The 25,050-nt window shown below is 47.9% G+C and overlaps 1 protein-coding gene across 1 annotated transcript in view; it reads left to right on the forward strand.

Annotated features, from left to right (window-relative positions):
• The first annotated feature begins 14,190 nt into the window (after window positions 1-14,190).
• Window positions 14,191-25,050, forward strand: part of XYLT1 (xylosyltransferase 1) — a 287,011-nt gene continuing 276,151 nt past the window's right edge. Inside the window, exon 1 of the mRNA XM_072942672.1 lies at window positions 14,191-14,743. Within this exon, the coding sequence (XP_072798773.1) occupies window positions 14,372-14,743 (372 nt within the window). The 5' untranslated portion in view covers window positions 14,191-14,371. The remainder of the gene's footprint in view (window positions 14,744-25,050) is intronic.

The following is a 25,050-nucleotide window of genomic DNA, read 5'->3' on the forward strand; positions in this document are numbered from 1 at the left end:
TACTGTCCAAGGTGAGGTTTTTTCTGATGTTTTGCTACTATAAAAATGCTCTGATGACTCTATTTGTATGTAAGGTTTTTCTCTGTATATATGAGGGTATGTTTCGATTCCAAAACTGTCTGTCAGTCTGTCTCTCTCTTGGAGATATAAAATACACAAAGTGGTACCGTATACACATCTGAAGGGTAGAACAGAATGGGAGAAAATTTTTGCAAACGATGAAGCCAACAAAGGCTGGCTTGATCTCCAGAATATATAAGCAGCTCATACGACATAATAAGAAAAAAACAAACAACCCAGTCCAAAAATGGGCAGAAGACCTAAACAAGCAATTCTCCAAGGAAGAAATACAAATGATCAATAGGCACTTGAAAAAAATGCTCAGTAGCACTAATTATCAGAGAAATGCAGACAAAACTACAATGAGGTGTTACCTCACACCAGTCAGAATGGCCATCATTCAAAAGTCCACAAATGACAAATGCTGGAGAGGCTGTGGAGAAAAGGGGACCCTCCTACACTGCTGGTGGGAATGCAGTTTGGTGCAGCCACTGTGGAAAACAGTATGGAGATTCCTCAAAAGACTAGGAATAGACTTACCGTATGACTCAGGAGTCCCGCTCCTGGGCATATATCCAGAAGGAACCCTACTTCAAAAAGTCACCTGCTCAACTACTTTTTACACCTCACCTCTGGTGCAGCCCTACTCAAATCAAGGTGCAGTACTTTCCCAGCACACCAAGAGGCACCCATGGGTCCTTTCTATGGCATAATTTTTCAACAAAAATTTGCACTTTGAAGCCTACAAAGAAACATATCTCCTTCTTTGCCCTAAAAATTTTGTAGTTTCTGTCCTGACCCAGAGCATTCTCACTGTTTAGATTTTAATGGTAATATCTTCCTTTCCCACCATCGTGAAACCGCGGAGTATGCGAGATTCCTCCCAAAGCAAGCTGCTCAGAAGTGTGCCCACTGTCTTTAAGGGAACTCAGAGGGGTGCTATTCAAACTCTACAAAAGGTGTTTAGTCTTCTTCCATATGTCCTTGGAACGGTAATTGGAAAGTTTAAAGACTATGTATTTTTCTCTCCGGTTTAATAAATGACTTTGGGAGAAGCCAAGTGATTTTTCTCTCTGGCAATGGTGGAGCTTTACAAAATTAATTTGTTAAATGGTAACTCACATGGATAACAGGGTGAATGTTAAAATGTCTATGGATACAAATAAACAAATATAAGTAAAAGTTAGAGTGAATGGAAATAAATATATTTATATACATTTCACCGATTCTTTCCCTGCTCCAATCCCAATTACCACCATCATCATTATCATCATCACCATCACATTTATTGAGGGCCTACTGTGTGCCAGAGATCACCTCAATTCTTTATATACACCACCTCATTTAATTCTCCCCATTTCACAGATAAGGAAACTGAGGCAGTATGCCATACTGGGAGCATCAGGATGTGAGCCCAGTGTGCCCCTAGAAGTGGCACATTTAATCACCAGGCTGTACTTCTGCTAAGGTGATGCACGCTTGAAGTCCTAGGTGATAGTGATTTACTGAACTCCCTTTTGGATTTCTGACAATTGATCTATTTGGAAAGGTTTTAGAAAAGGGAGATCTGCACTTTATATCCTTTGTGAAATAGGTTACCCTATGTTTTGCATAGATAGCAAACAAATGTGAGTTCCGTGAGCTTCACTGAGATTTAATTTACACACGGTAAAATTCAACCCTGTTGGCGTGTTTACAGTTACACAATCACTGCCACCATCTAATTTTATCACATTTCCATCGTTCCTCCAAGAAACTGCGTAGCCATCATCAGTCACTTCTCGTACTCGGCTTGCCCCAGCCTCTGGCAACTAAGCTACTCCCTGTCTCAATAGATTTGCCTATTCCGGACATTTCATATAAATGAAATCACGCGGTACGTGGACTTTTGTGTCTGGCTTACTTCCCGAGCATGTTTTTGAGACTCACCCACGTGGCCGAGTGAATCTGGAATTCATTTCTTTACGTTGTTCAGTAGTTGTCCAGTGTGCCACTAATGTTTCCACCACGTTAAACACCTTTCTTATTCTCTCCCAGTTTCTAAGGCTCAATTTGTTCAAAACTGTCTTTCCCCATCTCCGGCCAACTCTGTCTCACCTCCACGTCCCCCTGTTGTAGTTTATTCTTTCTCCTTTCTTTCTTTCTTCCCCTATCTCTTTTTATTGTTTTGTTTATCAAAGTTATTATTGTTAGTATAGAGAAAAGCTATTAATATTTGTCTAATTGCATTATTTCCAGTTACCTTACAAATACTCTTATTGATTCTAGTGAGATTATTATTTCATTTCTTAATTTTTACTAGAGTCTACTGGTTTTCCTTGCTACACAAGCAAACCGTAAGCAAAAATAAGGAGTTTAAAATTTCTTTCCAGTGCTTACCCTGATTATTTTCTCTTTTTAAGGCATTTGCAAGAACTTTTGTAACTATTTAACTAATTCACCATTTTGAATAGTTTTTTAATTCATCAGCCTAAACTACATTTAAGCAATTTCCTTCTATTAATGATTTATTTGTTGATTTATTAGAAATGACTACCAAATTTATTCAAATGGCTTCTCAGCTTCACCTTTGATATTGATGTAATTAATGGATTATGTTGATACCTCCCCTGATCCAAAACAGCCTTGAACTCCTAGAATAAACTCTCCCTGGTCATAATGTTGTATTCCTTGGGTGTTAGTAGTTTAATGAAAAGATTGGCCTTTATTCATAAGTAAAATTTATTTATAGTTTTCTTTTCTGGTGTTGCCCGTCAGAACTGGGTTTTAAAAGAATTGAAATACTTATTACTTTCTGTGGACAAGGCTGTGAACCCTGGCTGCATGTTAGAATCACCTGGAGAGCTATTTTATGATGCTGATACCTGGCGCAACCCAGAGGAATGGAATAGGAATTTCTGGGGATGAGATTTAAACATCATTTGTTTTAAAAATCACACCAGGTAATTCTACCATTCAGTCAAGTCTGAAAATCATTGTATATGACTTGCAATTGTTTAAATAACATTAGAACACCAGTGGGTGGACACTAGCCCCGGTCCCTCAGCCCCTCCAGCCAGCTGCTCTGGGACCTGGGCCTGTCAACCAGTGGGTCAGCCCCAGGCTCAGACCCTCCTGGTTCATCTTGTTTGGGACAGTCTGTGCTTCCTGGACCTGGATGCCTGCTTTCTTCCCAGCTTAGGGATACTGTCCGCTTTTATTTCTTCAAATAAATTATCTGCCCCTTTCTCTCTCTCTCTTCTCCTTCTGGGTCCCCTATAATTCATGTGTCAGTAAGCTTGATGTTGACACAAAGGTCTCTTAACCTGTCCACATTTTTTAAGATCCTTTTTTTCTGTTCAGCTTGGGTGATTTCCACTACTCTGTCTTCTAATTCACTGATTCATTCCTCTGTGTTATCTAATTTACTGTTGATTTCTTCCAGTGGGTTGTTTTTTTTTTTTAAGCATTTCAATGATTGTATTCTTCAACTCTATTTGGTTGGTATACTAACTCTTCTAAACTTCTCACTGTGTTCATCAGTTCTTTTCCCAAGTTCTGATGGGCAACACTAGAAAAGAAAACTGCCCAAGGCAATTTATGGATTCAATGCAATTGCTATCAGAATACCAAAGGCATTTTTCATAGAACTAGAACAAATAATCCTAAAATTTGTATGGCAACACAAAAGATCTTGAATAGCCAAAACAATCTTTAGTTACCTTACATTGTTTACAAAATCCAAGATGTGGGAGCAAATTAAGTATCCATTGATAGATGAATGGATAAGGAAGATGTGGTCTGTCTGTCTATCTATCCTTTCTATCTATCTATCTATCTATCTATCTATCTATCTATCTATCTATCTATCTATCTATCCATCCATCCATCCATCCATCCACAATGGAATATTACTCTGCCATAGCAAAGAATGAAATCTTGCAAATTGCAACAACATGAATAGACCTAGAGCGTAATGTGCTAAGTGAAATAAATCAGATGGAGCAAAACAAATACTGGAAGAAATATGATTCCATTTACATGTGGAATTAAAAAAAAACAAAACAAGTGAACAAATATAGAAAAACAAAAACAGATTCACAGATACAGAGAACAAACTATTGGTTGCCAGAGGGGAGGGAGTTGGCGAGATGAGAGAAATAGGTAAGGAAGATTATGAGGTTCAAACTTTCAGTTAAAAAATTAATAAGTCACAGGGATGTAATACATAGCACAAAAAATATAGTCAGTAATGTTATAATAACTCTGTGTGGTGACAGATAGTAACTAGGTTTGCAGTGGTGATCACTTTGTAATGTATAAAAATATCAAATTACTATATGGTACACCTGAAACTAACATAATATTGTAAGTCAATTATACATCAATAGAAAAAAAAGCCATTGAGCAATTTGTTTTTTACAGAAGGTTGTATAGAACTCAGCTATGAACCTCTCTATTCTGTGGGGTTTTTTCAACACTAAATCTTTCATCTCTTTGGGTAATTGGTTTCTTTAAATGCTCTATGTTTTCCTGGGTCATTTGATATATTTTTTCGAAAAAGTAGCCATTTCCTCTAGGTTACCAAAGGTGTTGCCACAGAACTGCATATAATATTCTCTTCCATTTTTCTTCTCTAACTTGGTTGAGACGACCACATTTTCTTTCTCTCTTAATCAGGGGTTTAATCTGGTTTTCCATTTTTTCAATTAAAAAATTTAATTGATAGATAATTGACATACAGCATTACATTAGTTTCAGGTGTACAACATAATGATTTGATATTTGTATGTATTGCAAAGTAATCACCATATGTCCAGTTAATATCCATCACCACATGTGGTCACAATTGCTTGTTCTTATAACAAGGACTTTAAAGGTCTAATTTTTAGCAGCTTCCAAATATATAATACAGTACTATTAACTATAGTTAACATGCTGTACCTCACACTCCCGGGACTTACCTGTTTTATACCTGGAAATTTGTAACTTTTGATTCCTTTCACGCAATATGGTATTTTTTTAAAAAAATGAGCTTTTGAGCTTATTTTCCTCTTTGCAAATTGTGCTTTCTATTCTATTACATCAGATTCTATAATTATTGATTTTCTATTCAGAAATTTTTAGTTTATTTTGTTCTTATTCTAACATCCTGGGGATTATAACAAATTCTTTTACTGTTTTATTAGTCACTCTTTATAATGAAGGCATTGAAGTCTACTAATTTTCCTCTGACCACAGCTTTTGTTGTATTCCATAAATTCTGTTATAAAGTGTTCTCTTATTTATTGCTTTAAAAAAAGATTGAATTTTGTCATCTAGGATTGTGTTTCTCAAATTTTAAGTTCTAAAAATTTCTAATATTATTGGATTATTAGCAGAGGGAATTTGGCTTGAGCAAAATCTCTTTTATTCCATTTTTTGAGGCTTTCTTTACATCCATGTATATGACAGATTTCATAGATAATAGAAAATAATATTTTTTCTATTAATGTAAGTATGTTTCTGTATATATCTATTGAATTGAGTTTGTAGGCTACACAATGCAATTTCTCCATGTCCTTGCTTATTTTTATTTCTATTTTTCTGCTTGATATGGAAAAAAAGAGTATTGATTTCTTCAAAAAAATATGTGTTTATTTGATCAAGTTCTCAGTATTTTTCTAATAGTTTTCAGTTTTCAGACTCGGTGTTACTTTGTGCTTGGCCCTTGGTCCAAGTGCTTTTTTTTTTTAACATTAACTCATTTATTTTAGGGTCAGGACAATTGTCAGGGGAGAGTAACAGGGATGTGAAACAACTTTTCAAAGCCTCAGAGTTAGCGAGAAGTGGAGGCAGGATTCAGACCAGGACGGTTCGGCTATAGAGTCTTGTTCTCAGTCATCACCTTGCATCCAACGTCTGTGGCATGGTTGGCCTTCCCTTCCTGCAGATGGCCCCTCGTTACCTGGCTAACGGAAGTTCTCCAACTTCTTATGGGACCCGATTCCTGTAACTACAGCTGCTGGGTCCCAGGTTGACACCAGGCTCAGGCCAAGATAACCAACCCCCTTCGCGGAGATGTTTCTGGACTCTGCCGAAGAAAGTGATTCATTCATGGGTCCAACAAAATTCAGCTGAACACCTACGATGTGCGGGAGGTATAGCAGTGAATAAAACAGACAAGCCCTGCCCTCATGGAGCTTCCAATCTCTGAGGTAAGACAGAAAACAAAACCCATAATGAATGATTTATCTATGAAAGGTGACAGTGCTACAGGCAAGGTGACTGGGAGTGTTGGCTGGGGCACCGCAGTTTCGTCGGAATGGTCAAGAGAGGCTTAAAAAAGAAGGCGACGTTGGAGAAAAGCCTGAATTGGGGAGAGAGAGGGAGGCGGGCAGAGATCCTGCTGAAGAGCCTTCCAGATGGAATGAACCACCAGGGCAGTGTGGTGAGTAGGGCCAGCCTGGTGCGTTTGCTCACATGAAGCCAGGGTGATGGAGGAGCAAGAGTGACAGGAGGGGAGTCACAGGTGGAGGGAGAGAGATGCTGTGCTTAAGGGCCGTTTTAGTGTGTGCGTGAAGTCTGGTGCAGAGCCGGGGAGCAAGGGTCTGATTCAGGAGAAAACGGGAAGGGAGGTACTGGAGACAGTTAGGTCACTCTTTTGAGGACTTTCGCTGTGAAGAGAACAGAAACATGGCTTAGACGCTGCAGAGGGAAGTGGGGCCAAGAGAGGACTTCTGTTTTTAGTCAGAAAAGTAGCAGTGAGTTTGAATCCTGGAAAGAATGATGCTGTAAAGAGGAAGAGCTGTGATCAAGAAAAAAAAGAGGGAAGCATTGGACTGATGTCCATGAACAGGGGAGAGAGGGGGCGGTCTCGTGGGCAAATGGAGGATGGGCCTCATGCAGGAGCCTGGCTGGAGGGGTCCATCAAAACTTAGTCACTGCACGTGCAGAGGAGTAGGGAAATGAGGTAGAGGGAGCTGGTGAGATCTCCTTTCTGCTCGCTTCCCCCTTTCTCGGTGACCTAGGAAGCAGGTCCTTGGGCAAGTGAAGAAAGGAGAGGGATGTTAGAGACTGGAGGAGAGTGTGGACGAGCGGCCAGGGCGTTGGGGAGTGACTGGACCACCCCACAAAATGCGGAGAGAGATGGCAGCCTCGAGGGCCCCCTGGAGGCTCGGGGTTGTAGAGGGAGAACCTGTCCCTTTATGGTGGTTGTGGGATGTGACACTAAGAACTGGGCAGCTGTGTTTCATAAACATGGAGGCCATCATTCCGCCGTAAGAAAGAAGCGGAAACAGAGGATGGAGGGACTGACTTGTGCGTTTGGAGCTCTGATTCCAGCTTTTCCCAAGCTAGCTTTATCCCTGACCTTCTTTCAGTTAGGTTGTTCAATTCCATCACACACCTCAGGGTACCAGCTATAGAAACAGAGACTCAGTTTGAGTGGCTTCCACCAATGTGGGGTGGGGGCTGTGGTTCAATTCTCAGGTTTGAAACAAAGTCAAAGGGTGGGGCATTTACAGCAGATTACAAAGGCATCAGGGAACCCAGGCTGCTTCTATCTTTCTAGCTGATTACTTCTAGTGTTGTCTTCTATCCTCATGGTCACAAGATGGCTGCTGGAGTTCCAGCTATCCTTTCTACATTACAGACAGAAAGAATGGGCATGGCAAGGGCCCTCCCCAAAAGGACTTCTCAGAAGCTCCACAATGATATCTACTATTCTTTCTTTGATCACTCCTAACTATAAGGAAAGCTAGGAACCTTGCTTTCTGTTTGGGCACCTCGCCTCTGTAAATAAATCAGGATTCTTTGCCAAGCAAGAAAGGAACAGCAGGTATTTGGTAAGCAGCTAGCAGGCTCAAGCATATCCAATAGCCTTGCAATTAACTCCCCTTCCGTCTAAGTCTTTTTGAAATGGATTCCTGAGGCATACAAATGAGACTTGAGCCACGCTGAGGAATAACAATAAGTACTAGGTGGGTTGAGATGAGGGTACAGAACAGAGGCTGCGAACAAGGTGGGAGAAGATGAGTCTGGGGGTCACAAGGCTGAACCTACCAGCTTACAAACACAGGGACTAGACAGAAACATTGGTAACACACAGGACCTTTGAGAGGGGTGAAGATACAGTTAACAAGATAAAAGGGTATTTGTACAAAAAGTTTGAGGTTTAATACAGCAGTTGCTCTCAATCCTTGTTTTTTTTTTTGATAAGAAGATATCTTTTTAACTTTTGGGTTTTTTTTTTAAATAGATTTTTCCTAACTCATTCTATTCCCCCAAGACACACAGGCAAGAGTTGAGTTTGCACTAATTGTTTGAAAAACTCCAAAATGACAAAGCAACTACCATAAATTAAGTGGTGTTTTTCATTTATACATTACAAGAGCATGTATGCATGTTTGAAAAAAATAGATTTAACTGTTGTGAATTCAGTCTCGACAGATGATGGTGCATTAGAGAAATCAGGCTCCTCAGACAGCTGGGTTTCTTGAGACAGGTCATGAAACATTCTAGCCTAACCCCTCTAGTGAAGTGTCCCCAGCCAGCTGGTTTAAACTTGCCCTATTCTGGTCATTCCAGCAGATGGTTCCTTTTAATTTTCTTCAGAGCACTCATCCGTCTCTGATACTACTTGTTTACATATTTATTTACCTGTCTTGGCCCCATCTACCTGGCTAGGATGCAAGTTTCATGAAGGCAGGAACCTTCCACGTTTTACTCATCATTGACTCCCCAAGCAAGAGCACCATCCTGGGTATCTAGTAGGTTCCCAATAAATATTTGGTGACTATTGTTTGTTGACACCCTCACTACAGGGCTTGGCACATAGTAGGTGCTCAGTATATTTTTACGTCTCACTGTCACCATCATCATCGCTACCAATAGCATCACTGCTGTCCCCTCACAGTTCTAAGCCTATAGCCCCTGGGGCCAGATTAACACACACAATAAACATTTATTTTAAAGAAACAAGAAGTCTGCCAAGGAAGTCTGAGGCTTGGATCTGGAGTGTGTCCCCTTTTCAAACATCACAGCATCGAGAGGGTACTATAAAGACTGCGAGATGTCCCGGGGTCGGTCAAAGGGCTGGCACAGAACAAGGTCAGATAATCCCCTAAGCAGTATGCTGGTGTCTGATTTTCATGCGTCGTTTTCTCAGCTGGTGTCTCTTCCTCTGCCAGCTACGCACCCCCACCCCCAGCTCCCCCAACCCACGCACTCCCCTTACAAATTGGTGGGGTTTTCTTCTGCACAGGATGGATGCCAGCTGTGCTTAGGACCCCCACTTTCCCTTGCTGTCGCCAGTAAATCTTTTCTACAGGAAAGTCTGCTGTCAGAGGAAAGTTATTTGCTACCTAGAGCTCCCTCTGCTGATACGTGGGTGGATGATTTGCTGGAAGAGCCTCAGGTTTCAGAAGCACAGCTGGGAGTCTGGCGGGGCGTGTCGCCTGCCTAAGCCTGTGGTCTGAACACAGGCGGTTTCCTTCGCTCAAGTGGGGTTGGGTCGGGTACAGGTGATGCGTGTCCATGGCCTTATGTACTCCAGGGCTCCGGGGAAGGGGCCTTCAGCATCCTGACTCTCCTGACCTCCAAGTGCCCAGGAATCCTGGTGCCTGCATGTGCTTGTTGGAGGAATTGGAATTCCTGGGGGTGGGACGATGTGCCAAGCATAACTCTCTTACTGACACACAGGAACAGGTGACCCACCTTTACGATTTCTGTCTGATGCAGAAGTGAAACTGAGGGGGAGGTTTTAAATTTTTTTTTAAAGAGCGAAGTCAGGGTCAGTTTGTAGAGTCTGGGTTAAAAACAAGCTCTAATAAGTCAAAAAGAAACAGACACATGATTAAGATTTTAAAAAATAATAACAATGTATTTGGCTGAATTTATTCTTAGTTTATTTAAATTCAGAAGAAAGCATTTCGAGCCCTAGTTCTCTGGTGCCTTTGTCAGGACGACTTGAGTGAAGGGGAGAGCATTTCCTTACAGACCAGCCTGCTGACATTTCTTTCTTCAGCTCTGCCATTGGTCAGGGCTAACATCTTATGGGAAACACACGACACCGCTCTCCTGCCCCAGCCCCACCCCCTTCCCCAGCAGCCTTAGGACATAGGGTCTTCTGCACCTTTTACAGATGAAAATATTGAGGTTCCGTAATGTTAAACAACTTGCTTAAAATCATACAACCAGAAAGTTGCTGTGATGGGTTCTACAAACTTGAAGCACTGGGCTCCACCCCACCAGCTGTCTTGCAGCTGGAGGAACGCACCAGCCTCATTTCCAGCTGCACGCCTGTGACTGGTGTTCATTGCTGGACCACAGTTGACTCAGTGCCCTGCACTAGAGAAAGTGCCCGAGAGAGCCAAGATGAATGAGACCAGGTCCCGGCCCTCAGGGCACGTGGCAGCCCTCTATCAAAATCCAGGACTAGGTTTAGTGCCACTTCCTCCAGGCTGCCTTCCCTGACTACCCTTTTTGCCCTCTGACACCTTTAGACGCTGCCCTACTGTTATTAATCAAATGAGTAATACCTTACATTTATTAAGCACTTAGTATGTGCCAACCTCTATAGGAAAAAAAAACTTTACAACTGGTTCTCTTATTTAATCCTTATAAGAAACCTATGCAAAAAGCTCTATTATTATCCTCACCTTTTACAGATGAAAAAATAGAAGTGTAGAGAAGGTAAACAAGTGATGCTGAATGTCTCAGTTAAAAAGTGGCAGAACTGGGAATCTGCTTGATGACTCCTTGAGCATGAAGAGCCCTCCTCCCCTCCCGATTTCCCCCATAGCCCCAGCTTAGCGCTGGGCAAACCAGGGGCCCAGAAGTGCTGACTGGCTGCTTCACTCTCCCGTCAATGGAAAGTGGCGCTGAAACAAGATTTGGGAGTAGGGAAGGGAAGGGAATCCCACAAATCAGCTGGAACTTCTTTAGAGCTCCAGCTCTCAGTTAATGCAAGAGTAGAAACCGTATTTAAAAAGAAAAATTCCTTAGGGAATCTTCCTCGCTTCTGTATCTTGCTTGCCCAGCATGACGCTTGGCACATAACAGGGTCCAATACATTTGTGTTGAATGACGGAATGAGCTTTAAAAATTCTAAAGGAACTTGCTGCTGTTGCTAAGGGCGGCTGCCGCCAGTCTCGGGCAGTACCTGGGCTCCGTCTTGTACCTCGGGCTCCACGGAGATGCTGGGGGTGCTGTTGGTCTGCACTGGGGCAGGAAGACACTCCCTAGGGTCTTGTCCTCTTGCTCCTCTACCTCAGGGGATTTTCATCCTAAAAACCTCACATAAGCTGTTTATGGCATCCATAACCACCCGGAGCTCTTTTTTGTGTGGCATTTTATGATTTGAGATAAACAAACAACTCTGTCTCTCCAGGGACTTGGGGACCTGGATCCTTAACCTCACTTCTTCAGCCTGTGGCCCTCAAGGGAGCTGAACTAGAGTGTGGGCCCCAAAGGACTGTAGTTAAACGTATCATGCGGAGGAAGCAGATAACATCATTGCTGCTTAGACGAAAAATGCAGAAGATCCCTTGAAGCAGAAACGGGCCAAAGGGCCAGGGTGCCAAGAGTCCCAAGGGCAGCCTCTTCTCAGTTGGAAAGCTCTCCTTAGACACTGAGGAAGAGTTCTGGGATCATGACATGATCTTCGGGACCATCTCATCCAATCCTTCATTTGACATCAAAGAAACTGAAGTTCTGGGAAGGGAATGGCTTGCCCAAGGTCATGTACTCATCACAGTGGCTGCATAGAGTAGATGCAGCCTCCCCTGCCTCTAGCCTCACCTTCCCATAAGACCCTGATCCCTACAGAACATCCAGGTGGTTGCAGGGAAGCTGGCTTCTCCCCAGTGCCAGAAGTGATGTCCTGGACCTTGGCCAAGCTCATCGGCACATTTTCTCTTCCTGGCCACAGTGCTTGGTTTAGGTACTATGACCTATGACCTAAAGCTGATGAAGTCAGAGAGACTATCTAGACCTTTGAGGAGAATGCTGGGAAATACTGACCCTCCCTCCTCGGGGCTAGAAATGAACAAAGGATACAATTAGTCTGAGCAACTGATGCCAGGCTGTGACAAGAAGAGAGAACCGCAGGATGAAGCAGACCTCATGAAAGGCAAAGAGGAGAGACAGAAAAGAAGTTCTAGGTCATAGTTCTGAGTTGATGGATCCAACCTCACCTGATGTCCTTACTCTGGAACATTCAGTTATTATGATCTAGTAAACTCAATTTTTAAGGCAGAATAAATGTTTTATTACTTGTAACCAACATATTCCCAGGTGATAAACAGAGGACAGAAGGCTTGTGGTGTGGCCCCAGGAGCCTGCCTCTTCTCGCTCTGGGTTAGGTGGGCTGAGGCCAAGGGGGAGGCCACACGCCTAGCCAGGCTGTGGGTACTCTAAAGCCTGAGTCTTGTCTGGAGTTTAGACTCCCCCAGCTGGCATTTTACACTCCCAGTTCAGGGAAGCCAGTTAGTTGGCTTATTATGTGAGTCCAGAAGGCATTTTCTTGATGGTGATTTCCACCGCACCCTCATGAACCCACAGCACTTTGTGCGTATCTCCAAAGTGACCCCGACCTCACCGCTTTATGACCGACATGTACATCTGGCTCCTCCTCTGGACCCCAAGCTTACTGAAGGGGAGATTAAGCCTTACTCACGTTTGGATCCCTGCACGTCAGCCAGTGTCTGACACAAGCTTGATGTTCACAGACTGTGGCTGAGTGGGTGAAACAATCTCTTCCCTGTCTCATTCTCTAATGGGTCCTCTTTATTCCACTTTTTTTCCCTTTAAAATTAGGAAAAGTTTTAAAAGCACAGTGGACAAGATGCACCCTGACTCACCCTACATCCCCGATTCACAAGCTGGGGATTTGATCTCCTATTGTATTCCGACAGTGCCAAGTCCCATCTGGGATACCCACTCCCTCCATCCGCTCACCATGTGTTCAAGGCTGCTGGGCAAGAGGACACGGGAGGGAAAGACTGGAAAGACTGAGTCAGACAAGGCTGGCGAGGAAACTTGAGTCCGTTGGGATCCTCAGCGTTAACCCCCCTTGACAGAGGAGGCAGCTCTGGCCCAGGGAGGAGTCCTCCTGGCTCAAGGTCACAGGGACAGTCCAGCCCTCATGGGAAAGAACTCCACCTTACCAGGGAAGACCCAGTTCCTCCAGGAGCTGAGCCCTGTGCAGTCAGGAAGGCAGGCTTCAGGGTGGATGAGAAGAAGGAGTTGGTAGAAGGCTGGGGCCAGACTTTGGGGCTTGCAGCCTATGAGAGTTGAGAAACTGCACTGGGTCTCCCTTTCCCCACAAAGCACTCGCTTGCCAACTGGGTTTGGAAGTCTTCTTGGCTTGTTCGTCCTTAGGGATCAGAGAACTGACTCAATGAAGCATTTAGGACTTCGTTGGCACTAGGGGGTGGGGTGTGACTCAGGAGTCACTCCCAGAGACTCATTTGTAGCCTGCTCCCCCGCCCCTGCAAGCCAGGGATCCAGGGATCCGCTGCGTGAGACCCTTCCCTGGCTCTGACGCTCATGACACGTTTCTCGCGTCTTTCACCTGCCAAGCAGTCTCTCTGCCCATCCACACAAGGCACCAGTACCGCAAACTCCAGGGCGAGGAGCCCGCTCCACTCAGCCGCCTCATGCTTGCTTCCCACATGGAAGGCAGGATCTCAGGACCCCCAGAGCTTCCCGACCCCACCTTGATAATGAGCGGGCCCACCCTCACCCAAAGCTACCCCTGCTTTTCTGCCCTCACCCCGTCTTCTCCGCCGCGGGAACTGTCCCCCTTCCCCCCACCCCGCTCCACCTCGGGTCCTGGCGGGCGGCGGTCCGCTCTGTGGGCCCCCACCCCCTTCCTCTCCCTCCTTTCTGCGCCCTCGCTCCGCCCCCAGGCCCCGCCCCTCCCCACTGCCCGCGTCCCCCCAGCCCCTTCCCCATCCCCCGCGTCCGCGGGCCGCGGGAGGGAGTGCGGGGAGGGGGAGCCCCGCGGGCTAGGCCCCCGCCCTCTCCGCGCGCCTCGCCCGAGCGCGCGCGCCCGCCGCCCCCCTCCGCGGCCTCCGCCTCCCCGCCTCCCCGCCTTCCCCTCCTCCTGGTGACGTCCGGGTCCCTGCCCGTCTGAAAACTCCGCGCCGCGGCGGTGGAGGCGGCGGCGGCGGCGGCGGCGGCGGCGGTGGAGGAGGAGCAGCGGCGAGCCGAGGCGGCGGCGGCGGCGGCGGCGGCAGCCCGAGCGGGAGCCCGAGCGGCCGCGGCGGCCGCGGGAGCCGCGGGGAGCGCGGGGGCGGCCCGGAGCGCCCGGGGTCCCCGCGCCCCGCTCGCCCGCCGCGCTCCGAAGATGGTGGCGGCGCCGTGCGCCCGGAGGCTGGCCCGGCGCTCGCACTCGGCGCTGCTCGCGGCGCTCACGGTGCTTCTGCTGCAGACGCTGGTCGTGTGGAATTTCAGCAGCCTCGACTCCGGGGCCGGGGAGCGGCGCGGGGGTGCAGCGGCCGGCGGCGCGGAGCAGCCGCCCCCGGCCCCGGCCCCACGCCGCGAGCGCCGGGACCTGCCCGCCGAGCCCGCTGCAGCCCGAGGGGGAGGAGGAGGAGGCGGCGGCCGCGGCGGCGGCGGCGGAGGACGGGGGCCCCCGGCGCGGGCGCGGGCAGGCGGCCCCGGAGCACCCCGTGAGCAGCAGCCGGCCAGCCGAGGGGCACTGGCCGCGCGGGCGCTGGTAAGATACCCTTTCGGCTCTCGTCCCGGAGGGAGGGAGGGAGGGAGGCAGGCGGCCCCGACCCCACGCCCCCCCAGCCCTTGAACCCGGCTCATCAGACTGGGACTCCGCAAGCCTACTGGCTCCCCATCTCTTTCCCCTGTAATCCGGGGTGAGGTCTCTGCCCAGGATCAGGGGCCGAGGGCTGGCCCATCCCGAGTCTGAGGACTGCCCCCTTGGGGTCTGGGGAAGTTATCTCCGGAGGAGGCGCTTTGGGGGTGACCGGAGCCTGGCTGGGTTCCTGTTCCCCTTCACTCTCGCTGGGCACCCCGACTTGCTCGATGCATGTGGGTGTTGGTGTCTCGCTCCCTGCCTGAGTGCGTGGATCTTCAGCCGCTGCTCAGGGGTGTGATGCTCACCGCATCTCTTTGGTTTTTGCCGAGCTGAGTGCACTCAACCCAGTTCTCCGCTTGCCGCCTCATTGTCGTTGTCTTTGCCTGGCCTGAGAGGGGGTCTGGGATCAGTGTCCCAAGTCCTCAGCTGTGCGCCGGAATCAAGACTCAGTCTTGGGTGCCTGGTCTTACTTTGAGCCTCCTGTCTTCCGTCCCTGGATGTCTGAGACGCCCGTCTCTACCCTTTCCATGTCCAGCCTTGCCCTCTGCTCGTGCCCTCTCTGACTTTCCTCGCCCTGCTCTCTGCTGTCAGGGCATGGCCCCTTCCAGGTGGTTGTGTCTGGCTCTCTCCTGTGTGTGGCTGATTCTTGTCACCAGCAGGGTGTCGGATCACACCACCAGGACTTAGGCTCTCGGGTGGGTTTACTTTGACCCCGTGGGTGTGAACAGTCCAGGCTCTGAAACTGTTCCTTCTGCAGATCTTCTGGGGCCCTCTGGGTGTCTTCCTACCCTGTCCCCAACTTCTCAGGGAGTGCCTTTCACACCTTCTTTGGGCTACCTTGCCTTTCCCACTGAGCTGGGAGCACACGGCGCAGGTCAGAGTCCCCAACTTCAGGTCGGGGTCTCAGAACCCTGTGGGTGTGAGTGTCTGTCTCGAGGCATAACAGCGTGCTGTGTGTCTGTCTGTATCTTCGTCATGCTGCTTGCTTACAGGGCTTCTCCCAGTCCTTGGGGACATTAGACACTAGTGGTTAGTTTCAGGATCTTATGCATGTCTCTCTCATTTGTCACTTTAGGAGCCCTCACTGAAGGCTACCTTCAGACACAGCATGATGTTCTTTGATCTGCCAAACTTTTTTGGAGTCAAGGCGACCCTCTTTGCCAGAGCGCAGCTCTTTGTGCCTGTGTGCTGAGCCAGCCCAAGATGTGATGCGATGGCATTTCATGTTGCAGGCTGGTCTGTGTGGGTAGCAGGGAGACGTCTGTCCCTCCTCTGCGGGGAGGAGAGTGGAGTGAGATTCCTGATGGAGAACCAGAACATTCTGAATGCCTCTTACTTATAGCAAAGGGTGCTCTCAGGTACTGCCTTTGAACTCCAGGAGTGGGTAGTGATATGTTTGGGCAGAAATGCAATTAGAAGTTCTTTCTGGATTCAGAGCCCTTCAGGGAGGTGGGGTGGGAAGGGGTTCAGGACGTGCGCTGCTAACCCAGTGTGGAAACACGCAGGGTAGACAGGGTGGCAGAGGGCTTACTGTAGCCTTTGCGTCTGGGGTTCAGGTGGGGGGCGCCAGGAGGTGCCTTTTTGGTGCAAATCCCACCTGTTGAAATAAGTGGAGAAAAAGAAGGCGGCCTGGTTGGCTGATTTCTTACCGGGTCCCTGACATTCTGAGTATTCCGTCCACACTTGCTCTTCATGCGTTCTGTTCTGTGTCTGACTCTCTCATCTCCCAGCTCGGCCACAGAGAGGTTTGCGGTTGGGAAGATAGTTGGGAGCAATGCTGTTTTCCTCTTATTCCTTTTGGGATGTCAGTGCCGGGAGCAGATTGCTTCTCTTTCCTGAAACTCTGCAAGTTTAGTGACTGCCCCCCTCACACCTCCCAGCATCTCAGTTTCTTCACCTTCTGGTATAGCCATATATATAGATAGATAGATAGATATTTTTTTCCCCTGTTCTCCTCCCTTCTTCGTGGTTGTTTACCATGCTCTTGTTCACTGTTGTCGCTCCTGGACTTGAACTTTATTTTGTCTGTTTGTCTGTCTCCCCTCTTTTCCCTTCCCCGACATCTACCCCGTGCCCTGTTCTATCCTGAAATCACAGTACAGAGGTGCTGGGTGGAGATGGGGGTGTCTGTCCTTCCCTAGCTGTGCCCACCCAGCCCCTGCCTGTCCGTGGCGCTCAAGGAGACCAGAAGGGGGCAGGCTGTTCCCAAAGTCCAGTGTCGCCCGAGCTTCGGTTGCAGGCTGGGAGAGGACCAGACCGTTTGGCAGGCCCCCGAGGCCCTCGGAACGTGCGGTTTGTTTGTGGCCCCTGCCGAGGCTGCCAGCGCGTGGTGCTTTGGAGGGAGATTCAGGAGTGAGGCATAAAAATAAAAATGACCCCTGTGATTTTCCAGTCGGCTCTCGTAACAAGCTGGTGAGGCACATACTCGGGAGGTGACACTTCATCTCTGTGCTCGGTGGAGAGCGGGGGTGGGGTGGGCAGTGGCGGTTTCTGGATGCAGAGTCGACTCTGCGGCCCTGGTGGCGGTGGTGGGTGTGTCCCGGAGGGTATCAGGCAGGCATGGTGTCTGGAGTAGTTTCTACACCAGACCTCACTGCTTCCTTGTGCCGCCCTCTCAGAGCTGCTTCGCTTGCACCTTCGATGTTTGGGGACCTGTACCCCAGTGGGTGGACCTGATTGTATTTTGGGTGCATTTTAAGAAGCCAAGAAGAAACACCCAGTTTCTCAAGAGACAGGGTGCCTGCGGGTGTTCGCCGGACGGGCATCCCCAGAAAAGCTTTGCAGGCCCCCCTTTCCCTCGCAGAGCTTTACGTGGCAGAATTGCTGGGTGACTGCAGCTGAGTTTTGTGGCCATGACACTCAGGCCCTCACTGGGTCTCCAGGAAGCTGTGGGTTTTCTTGTCATCTCAGAATGAAAGAAACAGATGGCTCACTTTTAAAGGGAGGGAAAATATTGAGCAGAGTGTCAGAAAGATCACACGACAGGTTCTGATTAGATTTTGGAGAGAATAGAAGAGAGCCGTGTGTTAATGCAACGCATGTTTATTTTCTTTCCCTTCGCCTCCAGTGATCCTCCGAAGTCTTCACATTTATTGCTTGTGCCCTTAGATAAACTATTATTCAGTATGTTTCATTTAAGAAACCTACTTTTTTATTGACCTGACACACACACACACACACACACACACTCACTCTTAAAGTAGAATGGGTTTCTGTATCGTCTGACCCCTTTGAAATGTTGATTTTTCTGCAGAAATTCCTCATACTTCACATTACTCAGATAACTCAGGACTTTTTCAGACATTGGCAGTGACTTTGAAAAATTGGTTCTCTGTATCCGGATCGCCTCTGGTTCTAACAGCCTCCAAGGCGTAGCTTTTCTTTCTAGCCAAATGTTTCAAGACCAGAGGGAACAGGAGGGTATTTTATTGATGGTTCCTTTTTCTCACACCCTCAATGGAGTTTTATTTTGCTTGAGCAACGCATTACACTTTGTCTACAGAAATATGCATCACTGAACAATATTTATCTTACTGTACAAGTTGCCATCTGCTTGATCATGTACTGGAAACTGTTAAATAAAATAGATAAATAAAAGTAGAAATGATGATATGCATAGATATATTTCATGTATATAAATACATATATATTCGCTTTCCTTCCAGTCTTCTTACAGTTTAGACATTCTTTCTAGTTTATCAGTTTGTTTTTTTTTTTAAATCTTCCAGAAGGTTGAGTGACAAGTGCTGTTTTGCAAATAGGAAGCCAAGGCCTAAGTTCCTGTTTGGTGAGGATTGCTCAACTTTGATCCATGGTCTTAATAGAAAAGGAAATTATGCTGAGTTAGAGCAGATACCTGACATTGTTGTGTGCGTGTGTGTGTGTGTATGTATTTCCCCAGAAAATAAAATATCCTTAAGGAGATCTCTATAGTAAAGGTCTTCCTCCCACCCAGAGCTATTTATGACCCGTGGGGCCATAAATCTCAATGCAGAAAGACGAAAATTCAGGCTGTGGACATGACTAGCCCGCACAGGGTAAGGGCTGACCTGGTCTCTAGCTTCTGGTTACTGCTGCCCCAAGACTTGGCACTTAGGGTAACTCTCCCCTTTGTTCCCTTTGTGTCTCCTGTTTCTATGGCCCCTAGTCCCTGTCTACTAGAACCAAGAGAAAACACTTCGGGGAAAATTTAAAAAATAAATAAAATTCAAACCCAACCTCAGCAAAACCCAAGTTCAAAGAAAGGGGTGTGGGAACAGGAGAAAAGTCACAGGGAGCTTGTGCCAGGTCCCAGCACAAACGAGAGAGGCCACAGTTAGATATCCTCAGGTCCGCCCGAGCCGGGGTCAGATGCCGGCTCTGCTCTCTTCTGGCTCCGAGATCTTGGATAAGTCGTTCTCATTTTGTTCCTCTGGAAATCAGGGCCACCTTGCAGCATTGCGTGAGGATGAGCTGTAATAATATGTGTGAGCCAGTTGGCGCCTGGCAGATAATAAGTGCTCAGATGTGAGCTGTTGTTCTTAAAAAGAAACTCTCAGTATGTTTGAAAATAAGCAAATTTTCGCAATTATTCGTTTTCCCAAGCCAAGTAGGGTTTGAGTGCAATCCAAGGCAATAGAATGCATCCAACTCTTGCGTGTGTCAGCCTTGGAACAGGATGGAATGTAACAGGGAGGAACACTAACATTTATTGAGTGCCAGCTGTATGCCAGGCATCCTGTAGGCGTTTTGCAGATATGATGTTATTAATTGTTCACACACACAAAAAATAATTTGAGATGGAGGAAGGGGTTACATACAAAATTGAGACAGAGGATACCTGGTTAGGAATTGATGGTCTTATGAATACCAGTTATGTGGCAGGGATAATGAGGGCTTTGCAGATTTTACCTCAGTGTCTCAATGAATTTTCTCAACTCTGATGAGATAGAACTGTTGCTGTCCCCATTTCACAAATGAGGACACTGAGGCTCAAGAGCGAGGAAGCAGCTTGCTCACTAAGATCACAGTGCTGGGGAGCAGCAGAGCTGGGGTCCAGGACTGCCCCATAACTGTTGACAACGTCCAGATTTCAGACTGCCTTGTCTGGGCCGTTCTGTGAAAAACCCTTAATGTCACAGCCAGATCATTCCCGAAAATCTTCATACCATTTTTTTCTCATGTCTTGCTGCATATTCCCAAAAATGTGCCAAGCCTTGAAAAGGAGCAGGTATGCAGTTTTCCTTGACTCAGACCCGTAAATAATGAGACACAGAGAAGGGCAATCATAATAACCCTCCTAACGCCCGTGTAGCAGTTTTGACTTGCCAGGCACTGTTTAGTCCTTCTTGTGCGTTAACTCACTTATTCCTTCAAGGATTGTACTCTGATGTTTCAACAGCCAACAGTCACGGGGTTTAATATAACCAGGCCCTGTTGGGGGTGTCTTATAATTATTAGCTCACTTAAACCTCATGCGTCAGTGGGGAAACTGAGGCAGAGGGCGCTTAAGCAGCTTTCGCAAGGTTCACGGTGTAAACGGCAGAGCTGAGGTTTGAACCCAGGCAGCCTGTGCTCTCAATGGTTCTGTTTCACAGTCTCCCTCTTGTAAGTGTCTTGTGAGGGTCCCCAACCTGGGAACCACAGAGCTCATTTCAGGAGGCGCATAGGTAATTGATTTGGTCACGATGTCCAGCCCCAAGGACAGGATTTTATGGGCCAGGAAAAGAAGATATCACCCTTTAGTGAAAAACGCATCGTGCATACTAGGGAATAATTGAACTTGAACTGCTGAGTTGGCAGAGAAAGGCGTTTGGAGTTCGGCTCCCTCTAGCCGGCGGCGGGGGGGGGGGGGCGGGGGGAGGTGCTATGCCAGCTTCCTTGGCCATCGGCAGGCCTCCTGCAGCTCTGCTGTTCTCTCTGGGGGACCCCATGACTTGCCCCTAAGAGCCTGGGTGAAGCAGGGAGGTATCTCTACGAACACACCGGCCGATTGTCTTGTGGGTACTTCCTTCCTTCCGCCTGCAACAGAAACTGCCCATTTGCCTGCAGATACTCAACAAGTTGTGCCCTTCTGATTCCTGTGGTTAGGGGTGCCCCCTCCCCCACTCAAAGCCGGAGACTTTACAAAGAAGGTGGCAGCGACGGGGCTGTCCGCGCTGCAGTGAGCAGGGAGACAGGCATTATTAGTATCCGGGCCTGGGAGCCCAGACACCTGGCCGGATGGGTACGCGGTGGGATCCTAAGAGCATTCTTGAGCCTGTGAGGGGAAGGGGAAGAGCTCCCCTTTCAGGGCCCTCTGAGGCCAGCAGAATGGATTTGTTCTGTCTCCAGCCTGATTTGTCCCAGCCAGGTGACTGCTGGCTTATCCGGGCATCTAATCTAGGCTAATGTGTCTGTGGATACTGGTGACAAGTGTCTCTCCTCCCAGGGGATGCGTTGCTGTAATCCTTGGCCACGAGTCACATGGTATAAGCCCGTAGGAGTTGAGCTAATGGGGCGGAGAAATGGATGCAAACGTCCCCTCCCCAAGGGGTACAGACACTGTTAGCTGTGGTTCTGATGGTGGCGCGGGAGACGAGGAGGATTTCTCTTTATCGGAGGCTTACCTTGCTCTGGACCCTGTGGAAGTGCTGGAAGGCCATGATCTCACTGAATCCTTACAACATCCTTCAAGTTAAGGGCTTTTAAGTTTCATCTCTGTTTTACTGGTTACAAATAATAAAAACAAGGCAGGAAGCTGGATGAAAGTTAAAGAGCTAAGAGGCAGCCAGACTAGGAATTGAAGGTTGGTGGTGACTCCAGGTGTTGTGTTCTGGTCTCTACCCAGTTCAGAATCAGCAAGTCCCATGTCCCTCACCCCCCGCCCTTTCTCCCTGCCTCCTGTCCATGCATCCATCTATCTGTCCATATGTCCACCCACTCACCCATCCATCCATCTATCCATCCATCCTCCACCCTCCACTCCAGCAGTGCCCAGCACTGGGGCTGCCCTTGTGAACAGGACGGGTGTGCCCCTGCCTTCAGGGAGGACCAGCCCATCAACAGACAGGTTGCTCCCCCATCCTAGCCCAGTTCACCCCACAGTGGCTTCTTGGACGCAAGAGAAATGTGCTCTTTCTCTCCGCCTCACAGGTGGGGGCCAAGAATAGTGCGATTCAGGGTCCTGGAAGCCCTCAAGTCTCTCACCGCCCCCAAAACTGTTGGACTTGGGACGTGGACCATTCCATCCATGGGATTCAAGCTCATCGTGTTCTAGCTGAATAAGGAGCCCGGAGACTAGGCTTGCGAGGGGAGCAGGTGGTTGGAGGCCATGGGGCCGGGGAGGCACGTCACGTAGCTTGGTTTGGGGGAGCAGTGCTCTGCCGTTCATCTCTCTGTGACCTGGACATGTTCCTTCACCTCCGCGGGCCTCTGTTCCCTCCCCTGCGACATGGGGACCTTCCTACCTGGAAGGGTTTGGCAGTGAGGCGCCGCCCTGGCTTGAGGTCGCTGCTTTCCCTTCCTCCTTCCTGATGCAGTCTCACCACAAGGGATGTTTGCAAGACATGCCCTCGCGTTCATGGCGTGTGGGTAGGTTTTGTTTGGCCCACACAGTTTGTAAAGATCAAAAGAAACCACGTTGCAAGAATTAGGATAGAAGACAACATGGATGTTCGAAAAGCCTGTAAAAAGTCCCAAGATCTGGCAGCACGGGGCCACTCTCTTTCCCACTGCCCACTGATCCCTCAGGTTCCCGAGAGTCCGCCAAGAGCTCTTCATCTGTGACACGTGTCTGGGCCCTTTGGGCTGTTAAGTGTGCAGCGTCTGCTTGGAGGAGCTCCATGTTCACTGTGATGAGCTGGAAATAAGTATCTGTGGTCACTTGACAGGGCTCCCTGTGTGGGTCGCTCACAGCACGGCTCCACCTTGACCGCTTGTGCCTTCCCCGGGCGCGATGGAGGTTTCCTTCCTCCCTCCCTGCCGCTGTTTGGTGTAAACCCAGAACGTGCAGATCCTTGTAGGCGTTAGGCTATGGCGCAGGCGGTGTCCTCAGCAAAAATAGAATCGTGCATTCTGCACTTCGGTCAGCTGGTGTGCCCTCCGTTGGGGGTGTGGTGATGTGCTGTTTTGAATCATCTGCCTTCCCTTTTCTGTACTCCTCACCACCTTGCCCCCGGTAACATGTGCTGGGATGTTGTAAGTTGTCAGGGAGCTGGCAGGGGGTGGGGGTGGGGGCTGGAAGCGTGGAACATTCTAGAGCATCTTGGCTCAGGTCCTGCCTTGGTCAGGGATGAAGCCTGACTTTCATCTCTTTGTGCCTTTTTCGCATTTCTGCCAGGTGTTTCTCATAAGCCCACGTGCTCCCTGAGTGGTGAGGATGTCATTTGATGAACAGATGAGAAAGCTCTTTGGGGCTGAGAAACCCCGCATGAATATGAGATGGGGCTCCCATCTTGGCGCAGAGGAATGTGGGTGCAGTCACACCAGTTGGCGGTGCTCCCCTCCCGTTGCCTCGGAATCCCTGGGGGACGAGGAGAGAATGAGTGAAATTCAACAGGGAGTGTTTGAGCGCCTGCTGTGTACCAGGCACTGCAGAGTATTGAGGAGGGGGAGACAGCTGTGTCCTGCCCTCGTGGGGTTTATGGTCTGGAAGCAGGATGACCCCCAAACAGGCAAAAATTTTTAAAAATATCAAATTGTTACAAATGCAGTGACCTACGGTTGGCATGCTGAGAGAAGATAAGAGGCTGTGGATGAGGGTTCATTTTTGAAGAGGTGGATTAATTTTATTTATTTTTGATTGAGGACTTATTTTGGAGGGACGTCTTTTGCCAGAAGAACCCCAGACTAACCCCCGGAATCCCAAGTGTGGAACGCACACGGACTCCAGTGCATTGGTGATTGCAGGTGCTACGTGGGCAAACAGTCTCTTACATAGCAGCTTTTAATAAAGCATTTCTATTCATATCTGTACAAAATTTGTTTATTTAACTTTTGCCTATATTGTTATTTGGTGTTTTTTTAACCAAAAAATATATATGCAACCGTGCATGTTATTCTAAACGTACAGCTTGATGAACTTTCATGAACTGAACACACCTAAATAACCCACACCCAGAAACAAGGAGCAGGGCACCTCTGACCTCCCAGACGCACCCGTCCCCTGCTTCTTGGGTGGAACGTTGTTTTGAAACTTGTGACAGCTGTGTATGCCCTTAAATGTATATTAGGAAAATAGATAAGTGTAGCCAGCCAATCAGAAGGACCATGTCCGGGCTCTTACAGTCCAGCCTGCGAGGAAAGTGGCATTTAAGTAAAAGAAGCTAGTTAACAGAGTGAATATGCGTAAATCCTAGTATCTAAAACTCTAATTCTAATGCTAATCATGACCTTGATTAGATGTCTGACTGACAGGGAGGCGGTGGAACGGCCAAGGTTTGGTACACGTTGGCTTAACCAGTTTGAAGATGCTCCGTGCTTCTGGTGAACAGCTGGGTGGTTGTTTTGTTCTGAAGGTCACGTGGGAAGGATTTAATTTAGACCCGAGGAGGAACTGTGCTCTGGATGTGTTTGGCCCCGTCGTGGGCCTTCTCTGATGTTCTGGGCTGCTGTCTGCTTTCTTTCTACAATTATGGGCCCCCCCAAGTCCGTCTTATGGACGTGGGTCTGGACCCTTCATGTGCACCTCTCGGATTCACACCGAGCTTCTGGTCCACATTGTCTCTTTGTACTCGAGTCCCCCGTGCGTTGCACAGGAATTAGCCACGATGAATGGGTCCCCACATGGGCCCGTAATGACTCCATTAACTTAAGCCTGAACCAAGAGTCTCTATTCAGAACCAGGGTAACAGAACTGCGGCACAACTGGAACAGCAATTCAAAAAGGGCAGTGGAGACAACTAATCATTTTCTAATGAGCAAGAGGGGAAGCAATAAAAACAGTGCCCAAGGACGGCATGGTAATTTCACAAAGTCTTTGTGCTCAACCAGACTCACGTTAATAAAATAAACAAATGTTGCTGGTAATGGAGAGCTAATGTATACATTATTTAAGGATAGTATTAAAACCAGATTAGAAGGATCAAGGAACACAGTGGTTACCTCATTCAGCATCCTTTTTTGGAGACAGAGAAAAGTTGTTCTCTCTTTTTCTCTTCTTTCCTTGTGAAATGGTGCTTTATGAATTAGAGATGTAATGAAATCTTTTTATCCTTCCCAGACTAGTGGCTGTTTTCCGTTTATTTTTTAATGTA

Source organism: Vicugna pacos, chromosome 18 (genome assembly GCF_048564905.1).
Source record: "Vicugna pacos chromosome 18, VicPac4, whole genome shotgun sequence".
NCBI classification, from domain to species: domain Eukaryota; kingdom Metazoa; phylum Chordata; class Mammalia; order Artiodactyla; family Camelidae; genus Vicugna; species Vicugna pacos.